Source organism: Exophiala spinifera (assembly GCF_000836115.1).
Source record: "Exophiala spinifera strain CBS 89968 unplaced genomic scaffold supercont1.1, whole genome shotgun sequence".
Classification (NCBI taxonomy): domain Eukaryota; kingdom Fungi; phylum Ascomycota; class Eurotiomycetes; order Chaetothyriales; family Herpotrichiellaceae; genus Exophiala; species Exophiala spinifera.
This window is the reverse complement of record NW_015622513.1, coordinates 1,407,430-1,430,429: the sequence shown is the minus strand read 5'-3', so window position 1 is coordinate 1,430,429 and position 23,000 is coordinate 1,407,430. Positions and strand designations below refer to the sequence as shown.

The window sequence follows — 23,000 nt, the reverse complement described above, 5'->3', positions numbered from 1 at the left end:
AAATGATTTATAGCCCGTCGAAGACGATCCAGGGGGGTACCAAAAGTCGGTCAGGCCATGTAAAGTGCGTATCCACGAAGATGGAAGATGTTGTAGAAGGATCAAGCACGCTCAACGTTGAAGAGGAAGTATCGAACTTATTTGTAGAGATCGGCGTGGATTAATTTAATGCCGACGAGGGGTGCCTCAGCCTTGTTCACTTCCGTCTTGCATGAATGGATGATTTCATCACCAGTAAATAGGCACCTAGAGATGTTAGACAAGTAGTGAAAGACAGACACGTGCCTTAAGAGTTTCATGCAGGCCCCGAAAAGTCAGAAGTGAATTAACGTCGCAGGTCCACACAGGAATATTATGCACCACTTTCTGTGTTAAGCTGTTGTGCAAGAATGCGTATGAAGCCAACATGCACTTGTTGAATTTTCAGGGCTAGTTACAATGGGAGCTATGCCATTCACTTAAGTCGATGCTGTGCATGCTGTGCCTTGCATGTGGCTCGACATCACTCTGATAGATCGACCATGATGGGTAGTAGAGGTATAATTATGCATTATGTGCCTACGTCTATTGTTCATTCGTAGGCCTGGTGGCCCTCAGCCATTCTCAAAGGTCATCGCGTCATATAATTCATCATCCATTCAGCTCGAGGTCAATGCCACATCAGGTGGTCGGTAAGCCTCATCGTACACTCGAGTGAGCTCAATGCCAGAGGGGTTCTTTATCTGGATACCTTGGTGGATTCTTTTCGTCGATGCTTGATCAGCTTGGTAGGGCTCCTCCTACCAGAATTTTCACTGCGTTGATCTGAAAAATCACTGTGACCGTTAAGTTGATGGCCCTGTTGAGACGCCGATTCACTTTGGCCATGGTTCATGACGCCCTCGACTTTCATCACCCAGCGCATTCGACCTGTAACTTCGGTCATCTCGTCCAGCTTTTGTGTGATAGCATCATCGTTGCTGCCAGCCTTTGCCTTGAGTTCGGTGATTGCGGTATCGATTTGCTCTCGATATGTCTTGAAGTTCGCAGTCAGTCTTCGAGTAAGGTCTTCCAACGCCGATATTGTCTGCCGTTGCTGCTCAGCCACGATCTCTAGTTTTTTCTGTTTCCCTGCATCATCCTCGGTACGGCGAAGGAGGTCGTTGAATTGAGCTCGGATTTTATCCAGGCCACCTTGATGTCGGTCGTAGTCCATCTTCCGGCAAGCTATGATAGTCTCGTATTCAGCTTCCCTTTGGGCAGCTAGAGCCTTGGCCTGGCTGGCTTCGATCCTCCATGATTCTTCAGATTCTGCGGCTGCAGCTGCTTGGGACTGCGCATGAGCGGTCTTCGCCCTTTCCTTCGCGAGCTCGTCCTGTAGCTCTTTGACTTGTCTTTCTCTTCTTTTCAATTGTCTGTCGTGGGCCTCGTGAGATTGCTCGTAAATGCTATTCCGGTCTTGGAGTGACTGGTTTCGTGCGGCCAGTGCCTCCTTGGCTTTCTCTGCCTCCTCATGGCGCATCTTCAGCACTTGTTTCTCACGGCGTAATTTATCGATGTCTCCTTGTAGCCGCTCGATTACTCTGCCCGACTTTCCAGTGCCCGCATGACCGATGGCTGATGACCAAGGGGTCGTATCCGAAGAAGAAGAGGAATTATCTGAGGGCGACATGACTGACAAGGTGTTAGGAGAGTTTCGCCAGGTTCCGAAGAAAGCATACCTGAACGCATCATGGAAGCACTAACGACCCTACTTGTGACAGGGCGAGCACCATCTTGGAGGTTTTGCTCCTTGAACATGCCATCGGCTTCGGACATGGCGTTCTCGACGTGCGCATTAGAAGGTGTAGTCAATGAGGGCTCTGTGATAGCCGTTGTGTCAGCAACAGAACATCAGCAGGCCTTGAACCGAGCATCTCAGCGAATTTTCGGTTCAGGGGGACGTACCAGAGCGGGTAAAGAACTCTTGAGCCGCGGGTGAAGTCAACGGCGTGGGTGAGTCTCTGGAAACGCGAGATTTCCTCCTCATGACACGTTCCTTTGAGATGATGCGGTAGATCTGACTGGATCCACGATGGGGTGCGGCTTGACTTTGAATGCGTTTGAGGGCGGGTGCGACACAGAGTTGATTGTGCAGGTGCTAGTGATAGTGTAAACCGTCTGGGTCATTCCGCGGGAGAATAGTTGTGACAAAATAGTCTGTTAAAGCGACAGGAACAATAAGACAACCAGAGACGTGTTAGACTTTGTATAGCAGACAGAGATGATGGCATTATTTGTTTGAATTGGGCGCGCCATGGTGGAGATCTGGAGGCACAGGGTAAGCAGGCAACGACCAGGGCCTGGGAAATCATTGCGAGGCTAATTGATTCAGTTGGGCTCGTTGAAAAGAGATGGACGATTGACACGCGAGAACAGCCACGATCGAATGGGGGCATGGTGGAAGACTCACCGGACTGTCCACTTCCGGGCTTCCTTAGGGTGCCCCGGAGGCTGCCGAGGGGCCCTTCGACGCACCCGGGGCCACTGGGTCGAAGCTTTCAGGGACAAACGACGCTAATGCCAGGGGCACCCGGCGCCACGAAATGTCAAATGGTTTTGAGGCCTGCGGTATGGTTCAATTCGATGGATTCGAATCTAAATGGTCATTCGAAACATGATGCTTTTTACACATAGATACATATAGGTACATATTAAATACTATTCGTACCTGGGTAAGCAAGAAGTGACCTCTCCAAAACCACCACCCTCCATCTATGCTAGATTGAGGTTATAGATCTTCTTGCTGTGCACCTGTTTGGGTATCCTGACAACGCCTCGCTCTGAATGCAGATCAAACTATTCCCGACTCCTCTCCGCCTAACTTAAGCACATGACTGCTGCGAAGATGCCCATGACCAAAGCAGCTGAGCTTCCGAGTTGCGCAACTCCAGCGGCATTCGCATCAGGAGCACTTGTCGTAGCGGCGGCCGTTGGTGCAGATGAAGATGTTGAGGTTACGTCGCCGAATGTTGCAGAACCCGATGCCGACTCAGTAGTTGTAGACGGCAGGCTGGCCGTCCGCGAAATGGTAGCAGAGCTGTGTCCATGTTAGCGTTCCGCTGCAGCATCTAGAGGCGATCGATCATTGCATACCTGAACGTGGTGTTCCTTGGGAGGGCGGATCCTGTTCCTTGCGAAGCGAGGGAACTGGTTGCTGTAATACTGGCAGTTGTATTCCCCGAGGCCGACTCAGTTGTGGATGCGGTAGAGTTTGTAAGAGAGAATTGGCCACTGTAGTTGATGTCGTTCTGACCTTGTGTGATCTGCAAAGCATAGTCGTCCGCAGCCTTGAGGTCTTTCGACACTGTCCAAACGAAGAAATCCCCAGACACACCGTCTGCCAACGTCTCGATAGTCTTCAGGTCGTCTGGGTCTCCTTCGCGGAGGGTGATGGTGACCGGTGTATCATCGCCACCGCCCCAGGTGATATTGTATGAGCCACCACCAACAACAGCAGCCGGGACATGGGTAAATGCAATCTTGGTCTGTGCCAGTGCGTACGAGCAAAGCGACGCCGCTAGCAGAAGGGCGTTTGGAGAGAACATCTCGGCTGGAAAAGGTCGCACGTTTAATAGCTTCCACTGATGGGAGTCGTTTGAGAGTACGGAAAGGGATTGATTCGATCGAAACGAAGCACACACGCTATCTGGAATGTAACGACTGAAGGCGATGTTGGGCGAACGCGACTTCAGAGCAAAACACCGCAGCTATGATTAGAATGTCTACTGGGGAAGGGAAGAAAGCTGGGTAGCTCGAATGCTACCAGGACAGCATTCAGTGTCCTCCAGGATGGCCCTGTCACTCGATTCAGTCCTGAACCAGTCATTGTCAAGCTCTTCAAGGCTCATATTCTGATGCTCCAGCATCTTGTCTCGGAACTGCGAAGCTGAGAAATGGAGCTGAGGAGCACAGCCAATAGCCTCGTTGAAACAAAAGTCAACCTTGCCTTATGCAGCTAGCAAGGTCTGGAAAAGCAGCATCCAATTTCAGCCTCGTCCAGGTCCAAACACCTAAAGATCGTGGGCGGAGTCCAATTAGTTCTCCAGCTCATCGGGCATTCATTCCAGTGTTGGAGATTGTTCTGCTCACCCGGACCGTCCTCTGGGAGCACTTCTATCCCAAGGTATGACTTCGCGTCGTGTTTGATGCTGAAGACATCGATCTTTCAGTTTGTCCCACAGCGCATCACACAGGCTGGGCCCACGTACTTGGCCACGAAGACCCGCACGGCTTGCCATTAGTCGCAGATCGCTGCCATTGCACGGGTCCATACTGAGGAAATCTGTCGTCGGCATCTGTTGGAACTACAGATCGGCTGTAGACAGAAATTGACAGGCCCGAGACTGCTTCCAAAGGCACGTCATCTCCTGTCGTGGTCCGGGCCCTCCAGTGCAAAGCGTTCTGGAGCAGTGGTACCACTGATTCTGGGGACAAGTCTTTCAAGACGCCTCGCATAACACCGGCGGCCAAGACGTGCGTCATCGAGACTTCGCTCCCAACTTGTCCTTCAGGAGCACCCTCTGGGTGAATCAGCGAAACGTTCGCATGGCCGAACTGTGCATATGATCCGATCAGGTTTTTGGCGGTTGGTCGCAACGTAACATCGGCAGGTGGGTCGCCGATGAAGAAGTCGATGCAGTAACTAGTATCAAAGGCGAACCGCTCAACTAGAACAGCGATAGACCATTGCATTTCGAGATTGTTGACACTCATGTCCCGTGCCATGTCGAGGTCAACATGGCCAAAGACATCGGCAACATTGGCTGATCTCTGACTGAGTGCCCTGCTCATGCGGGTATGCGTGGTGTTTGTGAGGGGGTTGTACTGGGTATTGATCAGACGGCGTACATTGCTGGCCAACTCGGCTTGAGTCTTATTCCAGTCTTCTAGTCCAGGATAGGCGTAACCAAAAGTCCTAGTATTACGGACACCGTCTGTTGTGAACATAGTGCTACCCGCATCAGAATGGAAAGGGGCCAATGCTAGGTGACGTTTAGCTGCTGCATCTGTGCAACACATACGAGACCACTTACCCGTGGAGCCCGAATCAATGAACCCTTTCAATTCGTAATAGGAGCCGTAGGCATTCATCGTTGGGACGATGTAACTATCGGGATTGAGGATCTGCCACATGGCAACAAGTCGATCGACATTCGCATGGTGTAAGAAGAATACAGGGTCAAATCCTGCGGTTTCGGGGTATGACATGTGTCCATAGCCACCAACACTGCTGTGGATGCCGTTATGGATGGCCTCGATATTGTTCAAAATACCTGGATTCCCACCCGGATTGTTGCAAGAAAACAGTGTGTAGTCAGAGATTGTTGTGAACAATTGATATGTCAACGAAAGTAACCTGAAATGGCATGTTCAGCAATAAACCCAATCCCAGACGGTTCCTCTTACCCTGGAGCCTGAGCTCTCAATGAAGCAGTCGCCGCAGTCTGATCGCTTTGCTGCGTGGAAGTATTGTAGTACCTAACGGTAGATCCAAACTTTGCTAACTATAGTCACATTAACATAAGCGCTTCCCATTCTGTGAGCTAGCGTACAGGGTGTGCTGGCGGGAAGCTATTTCCTCCAGCATTAGACTGAAATTTGTAGCTGAAGAGCGGGTTGTCGACGGTCTGCCATCCCTCGGGCGTGTTCACGGTGATTTGTGGTTGAGATACCGCGTCTGGCAGAGCAGGATATAATGCCCAATCCCAGTACGGAAATCGCAAATTCAATGCCGCTTGCTTGTATTGGCCGCGTTCTTCCTCCGGGAAGATATCTGCAATGTCCTGCGCGTAGGTCCATAGGATTTGCTATCCATGATGAGCTTCCATCAAGATACATAGATCCTGAAAATACCTCTAATAGCGCCACGTATGGCCGATGCCACATCGGAAAGGGGACAGCGCTATGTAGACAGTATCCAGCATACTGGCCTGTACCCAGCACACCATCCCAAGGAGTTTGAGGAAAACCATGAATCCCTACTCGGTATGAGCATTGGTATAACATGCGCAAGGGGGTTGGTTTAAACCTGAGATCTGGAAGTATGAAAGCGGGTCTGACTGGTTGGTACTTTGAAAAGCCATCATTGCCAGGACAAACAAATGGAACGCCGGTCCAGAATTGGCAAACTCGTTGATTTCGTAACGCAATGGCCGCGCCCCAGTAACTGAGTTAACACCACCCGATGCACCAGTTATTTTGAAGCCATGCAATCCAGGATACAAAGACGAGAAGAGAAATAAGAGGAGCAAGAAGGGTGCTTGTGGACTTGGTAAGACCGACATGATGCCGAAGCTGATGCTTTGGTCAAGGGGTATCGTGAACGGGTATCGTGAAGACGTGAAGATGTGGTGGTAGAGAAGGAGAACCTTGAAAACAGGAGGATTTTCTCACGAGTGAAATTAGTATTGAATGAGAGACAGCACACGCCAATATGGTCGTTTGACCTCCAAAAGAAGCTGTTCGTTTTGCGTCCCCTTAAGGATCCCAGGGTCATCCCGTCGCGTCGGTGCTGGAGGGTCGGGCAACTGCATCGAGTCGTGCACATTTGTAAAAGGTCATGGCCGGGACGTGAACACATGTGACGACGGGCCGTTCTGAAGACACAACCTTTATCTGTGTGAACCTAGCTGAGGCTGCATATGCACCCATTATAACACAGCATCCAGGCCTTACAAAGTTCTTCATGGAGCATGCAGCTGTATGTCTGCACTTGTTCGAGACAAAGATTAGCGCACTCTATTTCCAGTTGGCAAACTGCTTCAGGGAGCAGTCCACAGAAGGTCACCAAGGAATCTGGTCCTGCTCTCTTCAGTTGTACGGCATGGGTTGCATTCCGTAGTTACACAGAAGATGCTGCCCTGCCGGCCTAACAACGGCTCGACGCAGACATGGGGATGTCAAGGACGAGCCAAAGTAAGGACACCCGGTCATATTGAAGATTCTCGACATCATGATGTAGGACGAGGCTGGAGGGATCTAGAAATCAAAAGAGCGCCGTACAACGAGAGCAGATGTCCGACGCTGGTCAGAGAGAAAGCAAGATTCAACAAAGTTGGATGGAACAGAGATGGCCTCCTCACGGCCCCAGAGACGACGATGTTGTCGCCTTAGGCCCTTAGTGTTCCCGGCAAGAGCGGAATGAGGACTTTTTGTTTATCCGAAGCTGCCGCCTGGTGAGCCAAAAAAATAACATTAGTACCTATCAAGTCGCAGCCGAAATATCCTGAACGATAACGAAATATTCCCTACGCCTTTGACACTGCTCACTATTACAGACTCTGTTCGTGTACAAATTATCCACACCTAATAAACTGCCATTATTATCTCGCTCACCTTCACAGCCGCAACGATGGTCGAATACATTCCCCCGCCGGAGGATTTCTCACACCTGAACGCCGTCCAAAGATATATGCAGAAAGGCCAACTGGACAGGCAAGACTATATCTGGCTGTTCATCATTGTGCTCGCATACTTCACAGCCAGACCATATATACAAAAGTTCTTCAAATGGTGGATGGGCAGCGAAGAGCAGAAAGAGGGCGAGCAAGTGATGACCGAATACTTTCAATCCAAGGCAAAGGTCGGGCCAAACGCCATTCGAGGGACGGAGTCTGAAGAGCCAAGCCTAATCCCAGAGAAACCTGGCGATGCCAGTGCCTCGGGCCGCAATGTTGATCAAAAGGGTGGTGTGGTGAACAGGAAGGCTAAGGGCAAGTCCGGAGAAGAACAACTGTTAGATTGGGATGACGAGCCGGCAAGACACCCTACAGAAGGAGACAAGAACGACGTCGTTGCATGGATGGATAAGTGGACGAATGATGCAGAATAGCACTCGACTCCTCATGGATTGTCCTCCCATTCTTGAGGACACAACAATTCGGCTGCCCAAATCTTCGACCATGCGTCTTAAACGGTATCTAAGATGGGGGGAACATGTGACTCCATGCAACGCATACGACTGTGAACTTCATAAGGACTTGCTGTCAAAGCTCTATGCTCCTGATAATGGCACATATGAGCGGTCATGTCCCAATCGCCATGACGCGTGCTAACGAAGACTTTCGACCAGAATCAACGACAGCACCCGAATGTGGCAAATAGGATTGAGAGGGTGCTGGACGGAGAATGAGAACCTGCAACAACAGTAGCGAAGACATTGATGGAGTCTGCTCAGAAACGAGCACGATATTGCGCGTCTGCTCAGGACACAGAACTCTGAGGAGCGCCTGTACCACTTGGGTGTCTGGTGGACGGAAACACTGTTCCGAAACCGGATTGCAACACAGTTTCCCCCTGTAATTTATGAAGAAGTCGGGTAGACCAGGCGTTATTATCATTCCAACCCTTTGTCTGAGCATTTGATGGACCCTTCGTTTCTCCGATACCCTAGAACTGCTGGCGATGCCACAGTGATTTATTTAGAGTGCCGTTTAGCAAGGCTGAAACGGGCACGGCGAGGCTTAAGACCGACCAAAGCCATGCAGGGGTTTTGTCTTGGCGGAAATTGATTTGGAGACGTTGCAAGTCGAACTGCGCCTACGTATGCAAAAGGCCCGCGAGGTGCTCGACATCAACATCCATGAACTGACCAAACTCCTGTCTTTTAGATCTTGTTTTCGTTTCTTTTCTGGCCATCATGGCCGTCAGTACTGCCTTGGGCCCTTTGCTGCGTGGGAGCTCGAGCAAGAATACACGGGGCCTGCTTCGAATCATCATACTCCTCACCATTGCGGCTGCCGCAGTGTCCGCCCGTCTATTCAGTGTCATTCGTACGCATCGCCTTGCCTTTCTTGGGCGCAAGTTTGTACTGACTTCTGACAGGATTCGAGAGTATAATTCACGAATGTGAGTACAATAAGCGAAGCTTTCTCTGAAACTACGAGCCTCAATCGCTTCGTCCTCGGCTGCGTCCAAGGTGACTGACGAGGTGGACAGTCGATCCCTGGTTCAACTTTCGTGCGACAAAATATCTAGTAGCCAATGGTTTCTATAAGTTCTGGGACTGGTTTGACGATCGTGAGTTGAGTATTGATGGCTTAAAGAGCATAGTATGTTGACAGAACACAGGAACATGGCATCCACTTGGTCGAGTTACGGGAGGAACCCTCTACCCTGGTCTCATGGTCACGTCCGGTGTCATCTACCACCTCCTTCGTCTGCTTTCAATTCCCGTCGATATCCGTAACATCTGTGTTCTCCTGGCACCTGGATTCTCCGGTCTCACGGCTTTGGCAATGTACCTCTTGACGTCTGAAATGTCATCTTCTCCGTCTGCCGGGCTTTTGGCTGCAGCGTTTATGGGCATCAGTCCTGGGTATATCTCAAGATCTGTTGCTGGCAGCTATGACAATGAAGCGATAGCTATATTCCTCTTGGTTTTCACCTTCTTTCTCTGGATCAAAGCGGTCAAGAATGGTTCAATCATGTGGGGGGCATTGGCTGCTCTTTTCTATGGATACATGGTGTCTGCTTGGGGTGGATACGTCTTCATCACGAACTTGATCCCTCTGCATGCTTTCACCCTGATTCTGATGGGACGGTACAGTTCTAGACTGTACATCAGCTACACGACTTGGTACGCTCTGGGAACCTTGGCCAGCATGCAAGTACCTTTCGTCGGCTTCTTGCCTGTCAGAAGCAGTGACCATATGGCTGCCTTGGGAATCTTTGGCCTCCTACAGCTTGTTGGGTTCTTCAACTTCCTCCGGGACCAGCTTCCTGGAAAGCAATTCCAGACACTACTTGTCGCGCTGGGCGGAGCAATTGTCGGAATCATGTTTGTCGGATTGGTTGCGCTTACCCTTTCAGGAACTATCGCACCATGGAGTGGGCGGTTCTACTCACTTTGGGACACTGGTTACGCCAAGATCCACATTCCCATCATTGCATCGGTGTCGGAGCATCAACCGACAGCATGGCCGGCCTTCTTTTTCGATCTCAACATGCTCATCTGGCTGTTCCCCGCTGGTGTTTACATGTGCTTCCGTAACCTTAAGGACGAACATGTATTTGTTGTCCTTTACGCTGTCCTGGCCAGCTATTTTGCTGGGGTGATGGTCCGTCTAATGCTCACCCTGACGCCCGTTGTTTGCTGCGCTGCGGCTCTAGCCATCTCACACATCCTCGACACTTACCTTTACATCCCAAGTCCCGTGGAGGAATCCAACGAACCCAGCAATGGCTCTGTGAAGGGAAGCAAACTCAGTGCCAACCCATCGTTACGGTCAACGCGGAATCCCCTGGTCGGAATATACTCACTCGCCTCAAAATCTCTCATGACATCAATGTTCACAGGATTCCTCCTTCTCTTCGTTGCACATTGCACCTGGGTCACCTCAAATGCATATTCTTCGCCTTCTGTGGTCTTGGCTTCAAGGCTACCAGATGGATCGCAGCATATCATTGATGATTACAGAGAAGCATACTACTGGTTGAGACAGAATACTCCTCGGGATGCAAAGATCATGTCATGGTGGGATTATGGATATCAAATTGGAGGCATGGCCGATCGTCCAACGTTGGTTGACAACAACACCTGGAACAACACTCATATCGCCACTGTTGGCAAGGCGATGAGTTCGAGAGAAGAAGTCAGTTATCCTATTCTTCGTCAACACGATGTCGATTACGTATTGGTCGTCTTTGGTGGTCTGCTTGGATACAGCGGAGACGATATCAACAAATTCCTCTGGATGGTCAGAATTGCGGAAGGCATCTGGCCGGAGGAAGTGAGGGAGCGTGACTTTTTCACTGCAAGGGGTGAATACAGGGTCGACGAAGAGGCAACTCCCACTATGAAAAATTCACTCATGTTCGTGCCTTCCCCCAGCCCAAGATGTTTTTCGATGTGCTAACCTGGCCTTAGGTACAAGATGTCCTACTACAACTACAACCAGCTTTTCCCTGCCGGTCAAGCCCAAGATCGCGTTAGAGGATCACCGCTGCCGGCACAAGGTCCGGAGTTGAGCACCTTGGAAGAAGCATTTACCAGTGAGAACTGGATCATTCGCATTTACAAGGTCAAGGACTTGGACAACGTAGGACGGGATCACCAAAGTGCCGTCGCCTTTGACAAGGGCCACAAAAAGAAGAGAAAGGCAGGTAGCAAGAAGGGCGTGAGAGTGTTGAGGGAAGATTAAAAATCTGGTGAGGTTAAGGTTTGTCCTGCCGGAAAATAAAAGCTTTACAGGTCGGAACCTTTACATTAAAATGACTTCTTTGCTATGTTACGAATATTAGACATAAGGAGAAATTGTTACCAAAAGTTGGGCAAACCAGTGTACAAAAAGATATCAATCATGTCAGCAAAAGAAGAATTGGGCTCTTGTGAATAGTGAACTATGCAGCATCTTGTGTGCTCAATCATCCAATTTATATTTGCCTGGAGATCGCTATGATGAATTTAATGGATTACTAGTGAGTTGACGGTCGTAGGGATGGATGGCTGAGGACGGGAGCTCAGTCGGGTCCTGTCAATGCACAGCATATTGCCAACCCAGAACTTGAGCTGAAGAAGAATATAGGGATCTTTCCCCCTCGAGATTGATACTCTTTTCGTGTTTCACGATCGTAATTCTCAGGAGTACGGCATTCACGCTGCTGATTCAATTCGTTGACAGCAACAAGATGTCGCCGTCACGGTGTGATCGCCACGGGCCGCCAGGTCTAATGTCTAAGAGTTGCAAGTCTATACTTTTCACCCCTACTCGTACAATTGAGAGACCCATGACCTTCTCTCTCTCGATGCTCGTGACCAGATGGCGCCGCCGCGTACGATCCTACTGCTCTCCCCGTGGACCGACTCCCTCAAAGCCGACCGACGTCTCCATCTCTGACGACCGTACGGGTTCTCAAACGGCCCTTTCAGCACAGGGCAGGCGAATGGGGCGGATGGCTTGCGTGTCTGGCGGAAGCCCTTTCTTCACTTCACGGCGAGAATGCCCACGCCCTTCCTCGCAACGTCCACGGCGCTGCGCAGCTGCTGTTCTTCCACGTCGGTCCATTTGACGCTCAGCTCGTCCCACTTCTTGACCTTGAACTCCTTGCGGTACTGCGTGTGAAGCTGCTGCAGGCGCAGGACCGGCCGCATGTCGTTTGTGCCGCTGTACGTCATCAACAGGGTCCGCCGAGGCAGAGCCGCGTACAGAGTGAGAAGTCGAGAAAGGGTCCGTGAGGCTGTTTGGCGTAAAGACTCAGAGGACTCGGCTGTCTGCTCTGAAGCAGCAGGAGCAGCAGCAGCAGCAGTAGTAGTAGCAGCAGCCTCGCTTGACGTGTTTGGTTCAGAGGTGGAGATCGTCGTCGTCGTCGTCGGTGGTGGTGGTGGGTTATTCCAACCTCTCAACGCCTCCAGGTCGCGCAGCCGGCCCCAGACAAAATCCACTCCGCCTTCTGGGATTTCCTGATCTGTTGTTTCTTGACCATCTGCAGTCTTATCAGTTCCTCCATCTCTTGCAGCTCCATTTTCGCTGTCGTCGGCCGGACAGTCTCCATTCACAGCTCGAATGATGCCTTGGACGATCTCGTCGTCACTGGTACAGGCAATCTTGTAAGTCGCTTCCTTACCAAAGCCCCGCTCGGGCGTTCCGTACTCGACGATCGCCGTTCTTCTGTGCCTATTGGATCCGTCTGCGCGGATACTGCGCGCGATCCTCTTGAAGATGCTCTCGCCGTTCGCGTCGAGGGTGCCCCAGCGAGGGCCCTTTTCACACTTCAGCTTGACCAGGTCGAGCACGGCTCTTGCGTCCTCGACGCTGTCGTGTCCGTCGGCGCCTTCTTTCTGAATCTCGCGTTTCAGGTAGCGATTCGCGAGAAATTTGAGAGACGAGCGCAACGGCAGACCCCGCGGGTGCGGGTAAATTATGCTCGTGTCCACGATGAAAGGGTGCGTGAGTTTCAGGGCATTCAGGTCCGACTCGAGACTGTGGCCGAGAAGAATTGAGTCTGGGCCCAGAATGGACAGGAGGCGCGTCTGAATGTCTGATAGGGTCGTGGTGACATCGGCCAGGTGCGATTCTGTGATGCCCGAGTATTGGGTGAAGTAGTTTTTGACGGGGAGATCGGGTTTGACGTATGAGTCTAACACCGTAGAGCCGGACCAGTCCAGAAGGGAGATACGTGCCAGGGAGGATTTTTCGTCTGTGGTGAGGACCATTTCACAATCTAGCGCGTAGGGTTTGAGGCCTTCAGTCAGGGGGTCGCGAGATGAGGCCGAAGTGCGGCGGCGGCGGGAATGGGCTGCTGCAGATGACGTGCCGTCAGTTTGAGAGGACGCGTTCAACACAGGTGTGGACTTGACGACGGACGTGTCGACCCAGCCGTGAGACAACGACTGAGACGTAGCCTCACGTCGGGCCGCCTCCAGGGCTGCATCTTGAGGGTTGGTGAACGCCGCAGGATGAACTGGGTATTCCGCCTCCCGAAGCTCGTCAGCCGTATGGATGAATTGGGATATGGGCGTGCGTGTATAATGGGAAGACTTTTCTGGATGCTTGTTCTTGGGATTAGTGCTGGAGGAGGGTGGTAGAGGTGCAATGAGCATCCCCTGTAGAGGGGAGTGGACTCTGTTGGCGTGCGAGTCGCCAGGGGCTTTGACTTCGATCATGTGTGTGAGAAGGTGATCGAGGAGGGATTGTGGGCTCAGTGGCGATGTCACATCGCCCCTAGAATCTGGAACATCTGACAGCAGGACATTGTCTGGTATCGTTGGCGGGTCACGAACATGGGCTTCAGCAGCGACGGACTCCGCACCGGGAGTCTGAGGTAAGGTCTGTTCGTACAGAGATATCGCAGCCTCGAGTGTTGCTCGGTCTTCAAGCGTCGCTCGGTCAAGGCCAGGGATCATCAGAACCACAATTTTGTCAATCTGTTTAGCATTATTAACCGCTAGCCAGGTTGGCGCCACCCCGTCGGCAAGGACATAAAGAACAAGGTCTTGCAGAGCCTTGAGTTGGACCCGAGCGGGTTTGGTGTCCAGAAAGTTGATACTGGGATGGACCGTCGAGTCTTCTCGAAGTTTGCGTCTTTTCTTCTTCCGGGATGATTTTGATTCTGCGACTGACCACCCTGCATCATCGACTTGGTCCGCGCCACCGCGAACATCTGCGGAGACATCAACCTTTCGTCGCTGAGGCATGCCATTCCTATGTGCCTCATTCATATTAATGCTCGGTGGGTTCGTGATAGAGGCCATTTCCTGAACGGGAGACGCAGTGGCTTTGGGAATCTTGGAGGTGGGTTCGACGCTACTCGATGTGAATCCAGCGTCGGTCGCACTTCTCTTACTCCCGACCACCATGTTGTTGTGCTGTTTGCGTGAAACGTTACACGGCTTCCCGTCGCTCTACGCCATGATCCTCGAGTTGGTGCGTGTTGGTGAAGTTATCAAACAGACAAGTCCAAAAATCTGGATCTACATAGTCTTCCGACCAGGGCGGAAAGTCTTGGCGAAAATCTCATCGCGTACACCTTTCTGCCCTGCAATGCGAACATTGCGAACGTCGCGCTGTCTGCTCTCCAGGATACACGGGTGACTTGATGCGAGTCCAGACGCTCAGCTTGCTCTTATATGCTAGCGCCATGGCATCATCCAGCTCTGCTATGGCAAAGCGCCGATGTATGTTTCTCCTCGTCGACAGCACCGGGTAAGCAACATGCTTTGAGGACGGAAACGAACAATCTCACACTGAACTGTCTGTCGTTCATGGCTCTGGAGCCCGGAACAAGACAGCTCATATCAAACTCATATAACGCAACATATGATACCGCATTCCGGACTGATCGCTCTATGTTGCTACACGAAACCTCGTTAGCATTGCGGCGCACGGCTCAAGACTGGACGCCTGAACGATGACCTTTTCTGATTTGGTCGAGTCTGTGGAGTCTGTTGCGAATGAACTTCGCTCCGTCTATGACATCGCCCAAGCAGCGGCTGATGAGAAGGATATCTAATATATGCCTTCCTATATCTCTCCTTCACAACTCGCTGTATTCGCGGACTACAACTTCGAGCCTGATTTGAGCACCAAGTCCGATTGAACCACGACTCTATTGCTGTTGCAATATGCCTCTATTCCCATTTCCCAGCCTGACCTCATGTGTCCTCCTTGCGACTGCTTCAGTGGTCGCATATACACTAATTCTAATTGTCTACCGGCTCGTTTTCCACCCACTTCGCAAGTTTCCAGGTCCAGTCTTCGCGGCCGCAACATACTGGTATGAATTCTACTACGATCTGATTGCCGGGCCATTTCCTGGCCAAGGAGTGTATAACATCGAGCGTCTACATCGGAGATACGGTAGGTCCCGTTCATACGATCCTTCCCTGTCATGCTTCCAGCTTTGTGCTGAGAGTGGTTCGTACCAGGTCCCATCGTACGCATCAGCCCCGATGAGCTCTCCGTCAGTGACCCAGACTGGTTCGACGTGCTCTACAAGTCTGGCCGCCGCAACAAGTGGGCCAAGAACTCCAAAGCAAACGGCAGTCCAGGTAGCATTGCCTCGACGATCCCTCATCAATTGCACAAGGCGCGACGGGCGCCTCTTGCGCCGTTCTTCAGCAAGCGGGGAGTCGATAACCTTGAAAGCGTTGTTCGACAGAAGGTTGACCAGTTGACTCATGGCATTGAAGAAGGCTACATGAAGAGAGGAAAAATCCTTCCTGTCGGTGTGGCGTTCACAGCTCTCACTCTGGATGTGATAAGCGATTATTGCTTTGGACAGAGTTGGAGGTGTCTGTTCGCAGAAGACTTCGCTCCGGAATGGAAGCGGGTAATGACGAATCTGTTTGAGCCAGTGCCAATCGTCAAGCAATTTCCCATCCTTGTCCAGATCATGGACGCGCTTCCACTCAAAGTGATCAAGAAGCTGGACCCAGACATGGGCCTTTTCCATGGAGCAAAGCGTGATGTCCAGAGACAAGTCGAGAGAGTCATCGCGGAATATGAAGATCGGGCTGTTGGTGGAGGTCTCATAAAGTCAAGTCTTGGTCGCGAAACAGAGACGAAGTCTAACGAGCAGGCCACACCCCGGACCATCTTTCACACAGTTCTCGATAGCTCGCTACCAGCCGAAGAGAAGACGGTGCAGAGGATCACGGACGAGGCCTACGTCATGGTAGTAGCCGGAGGCGAGACCACCGCCAAGACTCTGACAAACGTTATGTTTCATTTGCTGGCCAACCCGGAGTGGCTTGCACGAGTGCGCGACGAGGTTGACAGTGTGATGCCGGATCGAGAGGTGCTGCCTCATTATGGTGTCTTTGAGCAGCTCCCATACCTAAGTGCATGCATTAAAGAGACGCTACGAATCAGTGCGCCGGTGACGAACCGGGTACAAGTCCTGGATGCGGAGCATGAGCTTGTGTACAATGAGTGGGTGATACCAAAGGAGACTCCTGTGAGCATGAGTGTTGTCGCCGTCCATATGGACTCGCGAATCTTCAAGGACCCGTACACCTTCGATCCGAGCAGATTCTTGGGTGAGCAGGCCAAGATCAGTAATGCATATTATATGCCATTCCATCGAGGGTCTAGGAATTGTCTGGGCATGAAGTAAGTGGTCGATATTGCAATGTTCGACTTGACACTGAACTTTTGCAGCCTCGCATACGCGGAGATATATCTCGGGACTGCGGCCATGGTGAGGCGCTTCAACCTTGAATTGTACGATACTGTGCGGGAAAGGGATGTCGATACTGTCAGAGACTGCTTTGTGGGGATGGCGGTGCCTGGGTCGAAAGGGGTGCAGTTGAGAGTGGTCGGGAAGAGAGTCTGAAAGCCTCAAGTGCATACAGAATCAAAGGAAAACTCGGTAAGCTCCAGTTTGGTTGTGGGCCGTATGCAATTTGGTTTAGCAAGTCAAATTGAACAGCCGTCAGCGAATCTATCTCCAATGGAAGAAAAGGGATATCCAAAACTATCCCTGCCTCTTCTGCTTTTTGCCACCAGCAGCTTTGAATGTGGCTCCTCGTCGACTGCTCCTTGTGTTAGGTCGCTTTTTATGCTTCTTTCTTGTGAGGGCAAATTTCGCTGAACTGTTGGCACGATGGCCTTCGAAGACAAAGGCCGATTTCTTATCAGCGCCTCCGAGACTCTTCCTTTTGTCTGCGAAAGAACCACTCTTGGTATGTGCCTTGCTCTTGTCATGCGCATTGACCCGTGTTGATTTGGATTGTTTCGTCTTCTTCGCTCTCATGACTCGCAGTTTCCTGGGAAGCATGGGCGGAAATCTCTTCTCGTTCAACAGCAGAGCAGCTTCCACACTATTCTCGCTTTCGAACTGTACATAGGCAAACCCTTTGCTGACTCGTGTTTCTTGGTCTCGCACTACCCGAACACTTTCCACCTTGCCTACTTTGCCAAACGTTCGCCACAGCCCTTCTTCGGCGTCTGCTGGCTCCTTGGCCCTGGGTCGACGTTGCTGTTCATCATCCTGATCCTGCGTAACACCCTCTTGGTTTACGAAAGTCAGGTTGCCGATGAAGACACATCTCTTATGATCCGTTGTGGATGGCTGACCGAGATAATCGGCCCTGAGATGTCGGTCCAGTACAATAGTGCCATTAAGCTTCTTCGCAACTCGCTTCGCAGCATTTTCCGTCGTGAAGACGGCATACGCATTGGTACTGACCGTTGTCTCATCCATCAGTTCTTTCTTTGCGAACGTGGCTTTCTTTGGGCCAGAACCACTGGCGTAAGCAGTCGACCTGAACCTTACAGACTCAAGCTTTTCTGGGGTTTCCCCGTCTTTTGATTCTTTCAGAGCTGATTGTAGATGCTTTTCTAGAATTCGTCGTGCGGCCTTGGATTTGATGGCCTCCGTTGAAACATTTCCTAAGAAGACAGTTCTGCTAATTCTGCTCTCATCAGCCGACTGTTGGATTAGTGTTTCGTGCCGCGGCATGTCTTCCAGCGCCGGCACAGTATCCTCATCGGAGATATCTTCAAGGTCAGAATGAAGAGAGTCGTGATCGCTGGAACTTTGGTGGGTCTCATGGCCCTGTCGCGGCTTCTTCTGCTGCCGCTCCTTCTCTTCTTCGCGCTCAAGACGTTCAAAGTACTTTTCTTCCAAGTCATCTAACTCCTTTGCACGCTTGCGTTTTCGAGGCCTCTCGCCATCGTCGACAATTGGTGCTGAAACATCCTCTTTCGCCTCAGCATGCGTGTCTCCATTTTTTGCAGCTTCGCTCTCGCTCTCCAGCAAGGTCTCGTCACCAGCGACATGTTCCGGTGCTGGCTGTGGTTTCTTTTTCGGTATTTTAACCGGGCCAGACTAGGAATGAGTCAGCTTGAAGAACGAACGCAGAGGACGGAAACGTACACTGGCAGCAAATAACGAGGCTAGAGCAGGGTCGACTGAGTCGACTTTTGCTGCGAAGAGGCTGCTAGGAGTAGCTGGTGGATTCTGTTTTTCTTTTTTGGATTTGGCCATGACGAGAAAGAGGACTCGGCGACTCCAGTCAAGGCACCTTGTCACTGTGGTCGAGGTATAACCTGTAGATGCAGCTTTTGGGATTCCTGTGCCGCATGTTAAACTAATGGGACAAAAAATGATGGCGGAGAAAAACTGGCTGGGGATAAGTCTGAGGCTAGCAGTTAAATCCGAGTCTAACCGTCTTCATTCCTGGTAAAGGCGTATGGGAGAAAGCACAGCGCCCATGACGCTTTTTGCGCCTGCGCATTGAATTGGGGGCTTCCGTCCTTCTTTCTCCACGTCGCCAACACGCCTACAGCAACTCTACACTCTTCATTCTTGCCATATTTGGTCTTGAGCTGTTTACTCTTCTATTTGATTAGTCGCTATCTGTTCTGAGACTTCCTCTCCACGCGCCGTTGGACCCTCCACCGTTCTCGAGATTTCCTCCCTGCCCCGCGAGTCCTGTCCGAGCAAGACTCTCTCAACCACCTAAGAACCATCCAGGGGGGGTTTATAGAAAAAAATCTTCTTCCTCGTCCTTCAGCTATAGCGCTAGACTCTTTTAAGAGAGAAAGCAATACTAAAATCACACGTCCGGCGGGTTGACGTTATCTTGACCGCAGTGTGCGACTGAGCTTGGACTGTTGCGCCCAGCAAAAGGGAAGCGTCCAAGCCATGTGCCTATAGCTATATCCTATCCAGGCTCCTCGAATACACCTATTCGGCAAGAGCAAGCGTGCGGGCCACTGAAAAAGCGTGTTCCTCGCCTTCAGCAGTTTGTCATCCCAGCAAGGCTGGACCACCCGACAAGCTACTCGCACCGCGGATTTCAACCCTCAAGCGTTGTCCCTAAAATTCGCCAGCTCCCACCATGGATTCGGCCGCCGATTCCCTCCTTGCACTTTCGAACACGGTCGCGACCATAGCGCCCGACCATGAGCCGCTCTCGGATGATGACCGCTCTAGCAGTCTAAGCGAATTGGACGAGAATCTTGAAGATGGCGAAGAGGAGGAATTGGAAGCACAAAGACCAGGCGATGTAGATTCTGAGGCCGAGACTGAACGTCTGCAGGTCACCCCGGATGGGCTGGTCAAAAAGAAGCCTTTCGAGGTTAGCCCTAGCAAGCTCGTCCAGAGAGAAGATGTTGATATGAGACCGGAAATTGAAAGCTTGACAGGCAGCCCCGTCTCGTCTCCAATCTCGTCTCATGCCGATTCTGACCTCGATGGCGAATTGAGCGATGTGCCAGAAGCCGAAGATGAGGTCGAAGCTGAACCAGAGGCAGTCACCGTCAACTCGCCAAACAAACGCAAGCGAGAGGAGAGTGATTCGGACCCTGACGCGGCGCCTCGTTCTCAAAGACGTAGGACAGGCTCAGTGGAAAGCCGGCAGGAGAAATCCGAACCGGAGAGTGAGCCTGAAGATAGCCGCAGGCCAAGTCGGGAACAAACACACGAGCCAGAAATCGAAGCACGGGGCAACGAGGACGAGGAAGCTGAAGAGCCCGAGGAAGAGCCCAAAGAAGCCGAGAAAGTGGAGTCAAGTGAGGATTCTAAAGGAAAGCCTAGGACTCGGCCTCGACGAAAGGCAAAAGGCGACGTAATACAGGAGCCACAAGCCGATGAAGAAGAGGAACCAGAAGGGGCAGAGGAGAGTGAGGCTGTGGACGAAAACGATGCCGAGGCAGCAGCAAAGAGCGAAGAGGAACAAGCGAGAAGAATGGCTGCCATGGAAGCATTGACATCACTAGAGAAGCATTTTGCGGCTCTCCGAGATCGTCTATACGATGAAAAGATTGCAGCCATAAACCATGAGTTAGCGTTGTTGCAAGAAGCACGGCCATCACACCCTGAACTAATCCGACAAGTGGAAGCCGTTCAGAAATACCGGGATGAGAAGTTTGAGGTTGAACAAAAGCTTTTGGTGTACAAGGTCGGCGCTTTGAAGAACAAGGCTGTTGCAGACCGAAGTCAAATCCACAGTCAGTATTTCCAGACTGTCCGAGATATTCGAGAACGATTCCTCGAACGGATCAGCGAGCACTTCTATCGGATTCAACGGGACAGATTTAAGGCCGATTCAACAGTACCGAGTTTTACTATCCCCTTCCCTGAAAAGCGGTCGCAACAGATCATTCAACAGACTGCCTACAACAAGGAGGTATCAATATTATCGGGTGTCGCCAAATACGTGGGCTTCCCTGCAGCTCCAGAACTGGCTCCTTCTAAGCAGAAGGACATTCAAGACGACATGGCAAAAATGGGGGTAAGGAGAATTATCTTTGTGACATTGCATTGACTAACTCCTCCCAGATTTCAGCTTCTCAGATCCAGCCCATCAGAGCGACACGGCCAGTACAGAGCACAGCTATTGCACAAATATCTGCACCTCAGGCAGAAGAACAGTTTCTAGAACAAACGCCGTGGGCTAACCCACAACATCCTATCCACAGACTCAGTCGACAGAACTCAAATCGATCCCCGATGAACGAGTTCCTCACACCAGCACATCAGCAACGCACTACAGAGGCAACACAGCCACATGGATCAGCCTCTACCATCGCTGATCCGTCAGCACAGATCTCGTCAGCCATCAATACACCCCACGACGGCCCGAGTAGTGCTACACATATAGATCACCAAGCTGGTTCTTCTTCGAACCACAATTATCGCCTACATTCGGCCTCACCCCTCGGCACACGCGACATGCAAACAAAGGACTCCATTCGAGATATCGGCTCGTCGCCTTTGAACTCTAGAGCGCAAGGATCGTCGCCTCGAACGGGGTCAACTCGACCTGATACGAGAATGTTGGGGGTAAACAATGACTCGCCATTCAAGTCCAAAGATGCAGGAGCGACAGCTATAACGGCTGGATCGGGGTTTGGAGGGACAGGGAGATTTAGGGTGTAGTCCTGTTGTTCAGCGTACCACCATGCCAGCTATGCGGCTATCGAGTCAAACATAGAGGAGAGAAGAAATGTAATATAGACGATGATCTCTGTATATTCCCAAGGTGACGATAGTAGACGAAGTTATGGCTTTTGTCCCATGTTCATAATCACAATCACAATCACAATCACAATGTCAGCGATCGATGAAACTTGTATGATAACAGCCTTGCTCAGATCGATGAAACTTGTATGATAACAGCCTTGCTCAGATAAAACACCATCAAGATTCCTGATGACTCGTTTCGCAGCTGCCCACGCTTGAATCAGACCGTGAGTGCGTCTTGGTGTGGCCTGATCTCAGGGATCATTTATAATTCTTGGGCATTGCTAACATTGGTATTTGTCTGGATCTCATCAATCGTTAGGTATTTTTCTTCTACAAAATTTATATGTCATAGATATACAATTGCTGGTTTCGTCTCGGAACCATCTTTTCAAGAGTGGCGTGCTGGGTGGTGTTTTTCCCTCCTCACAAGGTCTCCCTGCTACACAGGTATGTACAAATTCACATATTGTACCTGGTATGTCGCCTCATGACCGTTGTGCCCAGCTCCATGGTTTGTTCTTGTGAGTGTCTGTCTCGATTTGTCGGTTGTCGGGGATTTGGGAAGCGAGATTCGGTTCGCGTTGGTATGCAATACATGCGGGCGTGGGAGCCAGATTCTCGGGAGTGTTGTAGCTTGAGCGACGATCGAGCGAAGCCAGCAGTAGCTCACAGTGGCAGCTTCCTTGCCATTTTTCCCCCCAAAGAGGGTGGCTCGGCTCACCCACGCATTCTAACCAGGTTACTAGTACGAGGTTTCTTGTTTTTCATATGACGGCTGTGACGGTGGTGACGGTGACGGTGACGGTGAATGTGTGATGAGATCGTGACTTTTTATAGGTAAAGGGCTTTGAAAAGACCACGCCCTCACGATCTCATTCCGTTTGCTTGCGCCGTCGGCGTCTTGGGAGATTGCTTCGCGGCTGGAGCGTCGGGGACAATCACGTCGTCGAAACTCTCTTGGCCGACGGCGCGGAGGGTGAATGCGACTGTTTTGCGCGTGGGCGCAGTATGTTAGCAACAATACCAATAATACCAGCCAGGGCCTCGGGAGTATGGGATGTCTGTTGTTTTTGTTTCTCTGTTTTCCGCTCCGTGGGACGGACGGGGCCTCATGAGGTAGGCGGACGTACAAACTCCAATTGCGAATCCAAAGATTGCTATGCCCGTGACCATGTTCTTGAACAGGTACGGTCGTCTTGCGCGGTTAAGCGCGGCGCCGGTGCGGTAGTCGGGGTTGTAGTACGAGGATCTCTTGAGACTGGGTTGTGGAAATGCCAGGGTCAGTTGTGAACGTCAATCTCCACGGTTCGGGAGAGCAAGTGAAGGGGAAAAGATTTCGTCGGTTTCGAAGCACAATGCCCGCGGTGGTGATGGAGGAGGAGGAGGAGGTGGTGGTGGTGGTGGTGTTGTGAATCGAAAGGGATAGGGAAACTCACATGCCCCGATGGAGCGAGAGGGTAGGATGCATCTTCGTGCGGTAGCTGGAGAGGAGAGACTACTCCAGTGTCGTCTGCTGTGAATAACGAGAACAAAACGGTGTTGAAGATCTGAGATAGCCGAGTCGT

General features: G+C 51.3%; 10 protein-coding genes across 10 annotated transcripts; 4 read left to right on the top strand and 6 right to left on the bottom strand.

Moving 5' to 3' along the window:
- Positions 1–718: 718 nt before the first annotated feature.
- Positions 719–1,797, bottom strand: PV08_00543 (uncharacterized protein; the record flags this gene model as incomplete). Its single annotated transcript, XM_016374908.1, has 2 exons — positions 719–1,653; positions 1,701–1,797. 2 exons carry the CDS (start codon positions 1,795–1,797, stop codon positions 719–721), a joined length of 1,032 nt encoding a protein of 343 aa, XP_016240184.1.
- Positions 1,798–2,838: 1,041 nt separating this feature from the next.
- On the bottom strand, positions 2,839–3,566 carry PV08_00542 (uncharacterized protein; the record flags this gene model as incomplete). The annotated part of the gene is made up of 2 exons (XM_016374907.1): positions 2,839–3,058; positions 3,115–3,566. The coding sequence occupies 2 exons, from the start codon at positions 3,564–3,566 to the stop codon at positions 2,839–2,841; spliced, it is 672 nt and encodes a 223-aa protein (XP_016240183.1).
- A 640-nt stretch (positions 3,567–4,206) lies between these two features.
- On the bottom strand, positions 4,207–6,305 carry PV08_00541 (uncharacterized protein; the record flags this gene model as incomplete). Its single annotated transcript, XM_016374906.1, has 6 exons — positions 4,207–5,003; positions 5,055–5,377; positions 5,428–5,525; positions 5,574–5,828; positions 5,875–6,002; positions 6,050–6,305. 6 exons carry the CDS (start codon positions 6,303–6,305, stop codon positions 4,207–4,209), a joined length of 1,857 nt encoding a protein of 618 aa, XP_016240182.1.
- A 1,067-nt stretch (positions 6,306–7,372) lies between these two features.
- PV08_00540 (uncharacterized protein) lies at positions 7,373–7,852 on the top strand (the record flags this gene model as incomplete). Its single annotated transcript, XM_016374905.1, has 1 exon — positions 7,373–7,852. One exon carries the CDS (start codon positions 7,373–7,375, stop codon positions 7,850–7,852), a length of 480 nt encoding a protein of 159 aa, XP_016240181.1.
- Positions 7,853–8,659: 807 nt separating this feature from the next.
- PV08_00539 (uncharacterized protein) lies at positions 8,660–11,162 on the top strand (the record flags this gene model as incomplete). Its single annotated transcript, XM_016374904.1, has 5 exons — positions 8,660–8,792; positions 8,845–8,868; positions 8,959–9,039; positions 9,091–10,834; positions 10,889–11,162. The coding sequence occupies 5 exons, from the start codon at positions 8,660–8,662 to the stop codon at positions 11,160–11,162; spliced, it is 2,256 nt and encodes a 751-aa protein (XP_016240180.1).
- Positions 11,163–11,944: 782 nt separating this feature from the next.
- PV08_00538 (uncharacterized protein) lies at positions 11,945–14,317 on the bottom strand (the record flags this gene model as incomplete). Its single annotated transcript, XM_016374903.1, has 1 exon — positions 11,945–14,317. One exon carries the CDS (start codon positions 14,315–14,317, stop codon positions 11,945–11,947), a length of 2,373 nt encoding a protein of 790 aa, XP_016240179.1.
- Positions 14,318–15,082: 765 nt separating this feature from the next.
- On the top strand, positions 15,083–16,794 carry PV08_00537 (uncharacterized protein; the record flags this gene model as incomplete). The annotated part of the gene is made up of 4 exons (XM_016374902.1): positions 15,083–15,317; positions 15,386–15,975; positions 16,039–16,571; positions 16,620–16,794. The coding sequence occupies 4 exons, from the start codon at positions 15,083–15,085 to the stop codon at positions 16,792–16,794; spliced, it is 1,533 nt and encodes a 510-aa protein (XP_016240178.1).
- Positions 16,795–16,935: 141 nt separating this feature from the next.
- On the bottom strand, positions 16,936–18,450 carry PV08_00536 (uncharacterized protein; the record flags this gene model as incomplete). Its single annotated transcript, XM_016374901.1, has 2 exons — positions 16,936–18,291; positions 18,340–18,450. The coding sequence occupies 2 exons, from the start codon at positions 18,448–18,450 to the stop codon at positions 16,936–16,938; spliced, it is 1,467 nt and encodes a 488-aa protein (XP_016240177.1).
- An 856-nt stretch (positions 18,451–19,306) lies between these two features.
- Positions 19,307–21,348, top strand: PV08_00535 (uncharacterized protein; the record flags this gene model as incomplete). The annotated part of the gene is made up of 2 exons (XM_016374900.1): positions 19,307–20,701; positions 20,749–21,348. The coding sequence occupies 2 exons, from the start codon at positions 19,307–19,309 to the stop codon at positions 21,346–21,348; spliced, it is 1,995 nt and encodes a 664-aa protein (XP_016240176.1).
- Positions 21,349–22,299: 951 nt separating this feature from the next.
- PV08_00534 (uncharacterized protein) lies at positions 22,300–22,903 on the bottom strand (the record flags this gene model as incomplete). Its single annotated transcript, XM_016374899.1, has 3 exons — positions 22,300–22,421; positions 22,566–22,693; positions 22,872–22,903. 3 exons carry the CDS (start codon positions 22,901–22,903, stop codon positions 22,300–22,302), a joined length of 282 nt encoding a protein of 93 aa, XP_016240175.1.
- Positions 22,904–23,000: the final 97 nt, after the last annotated feature.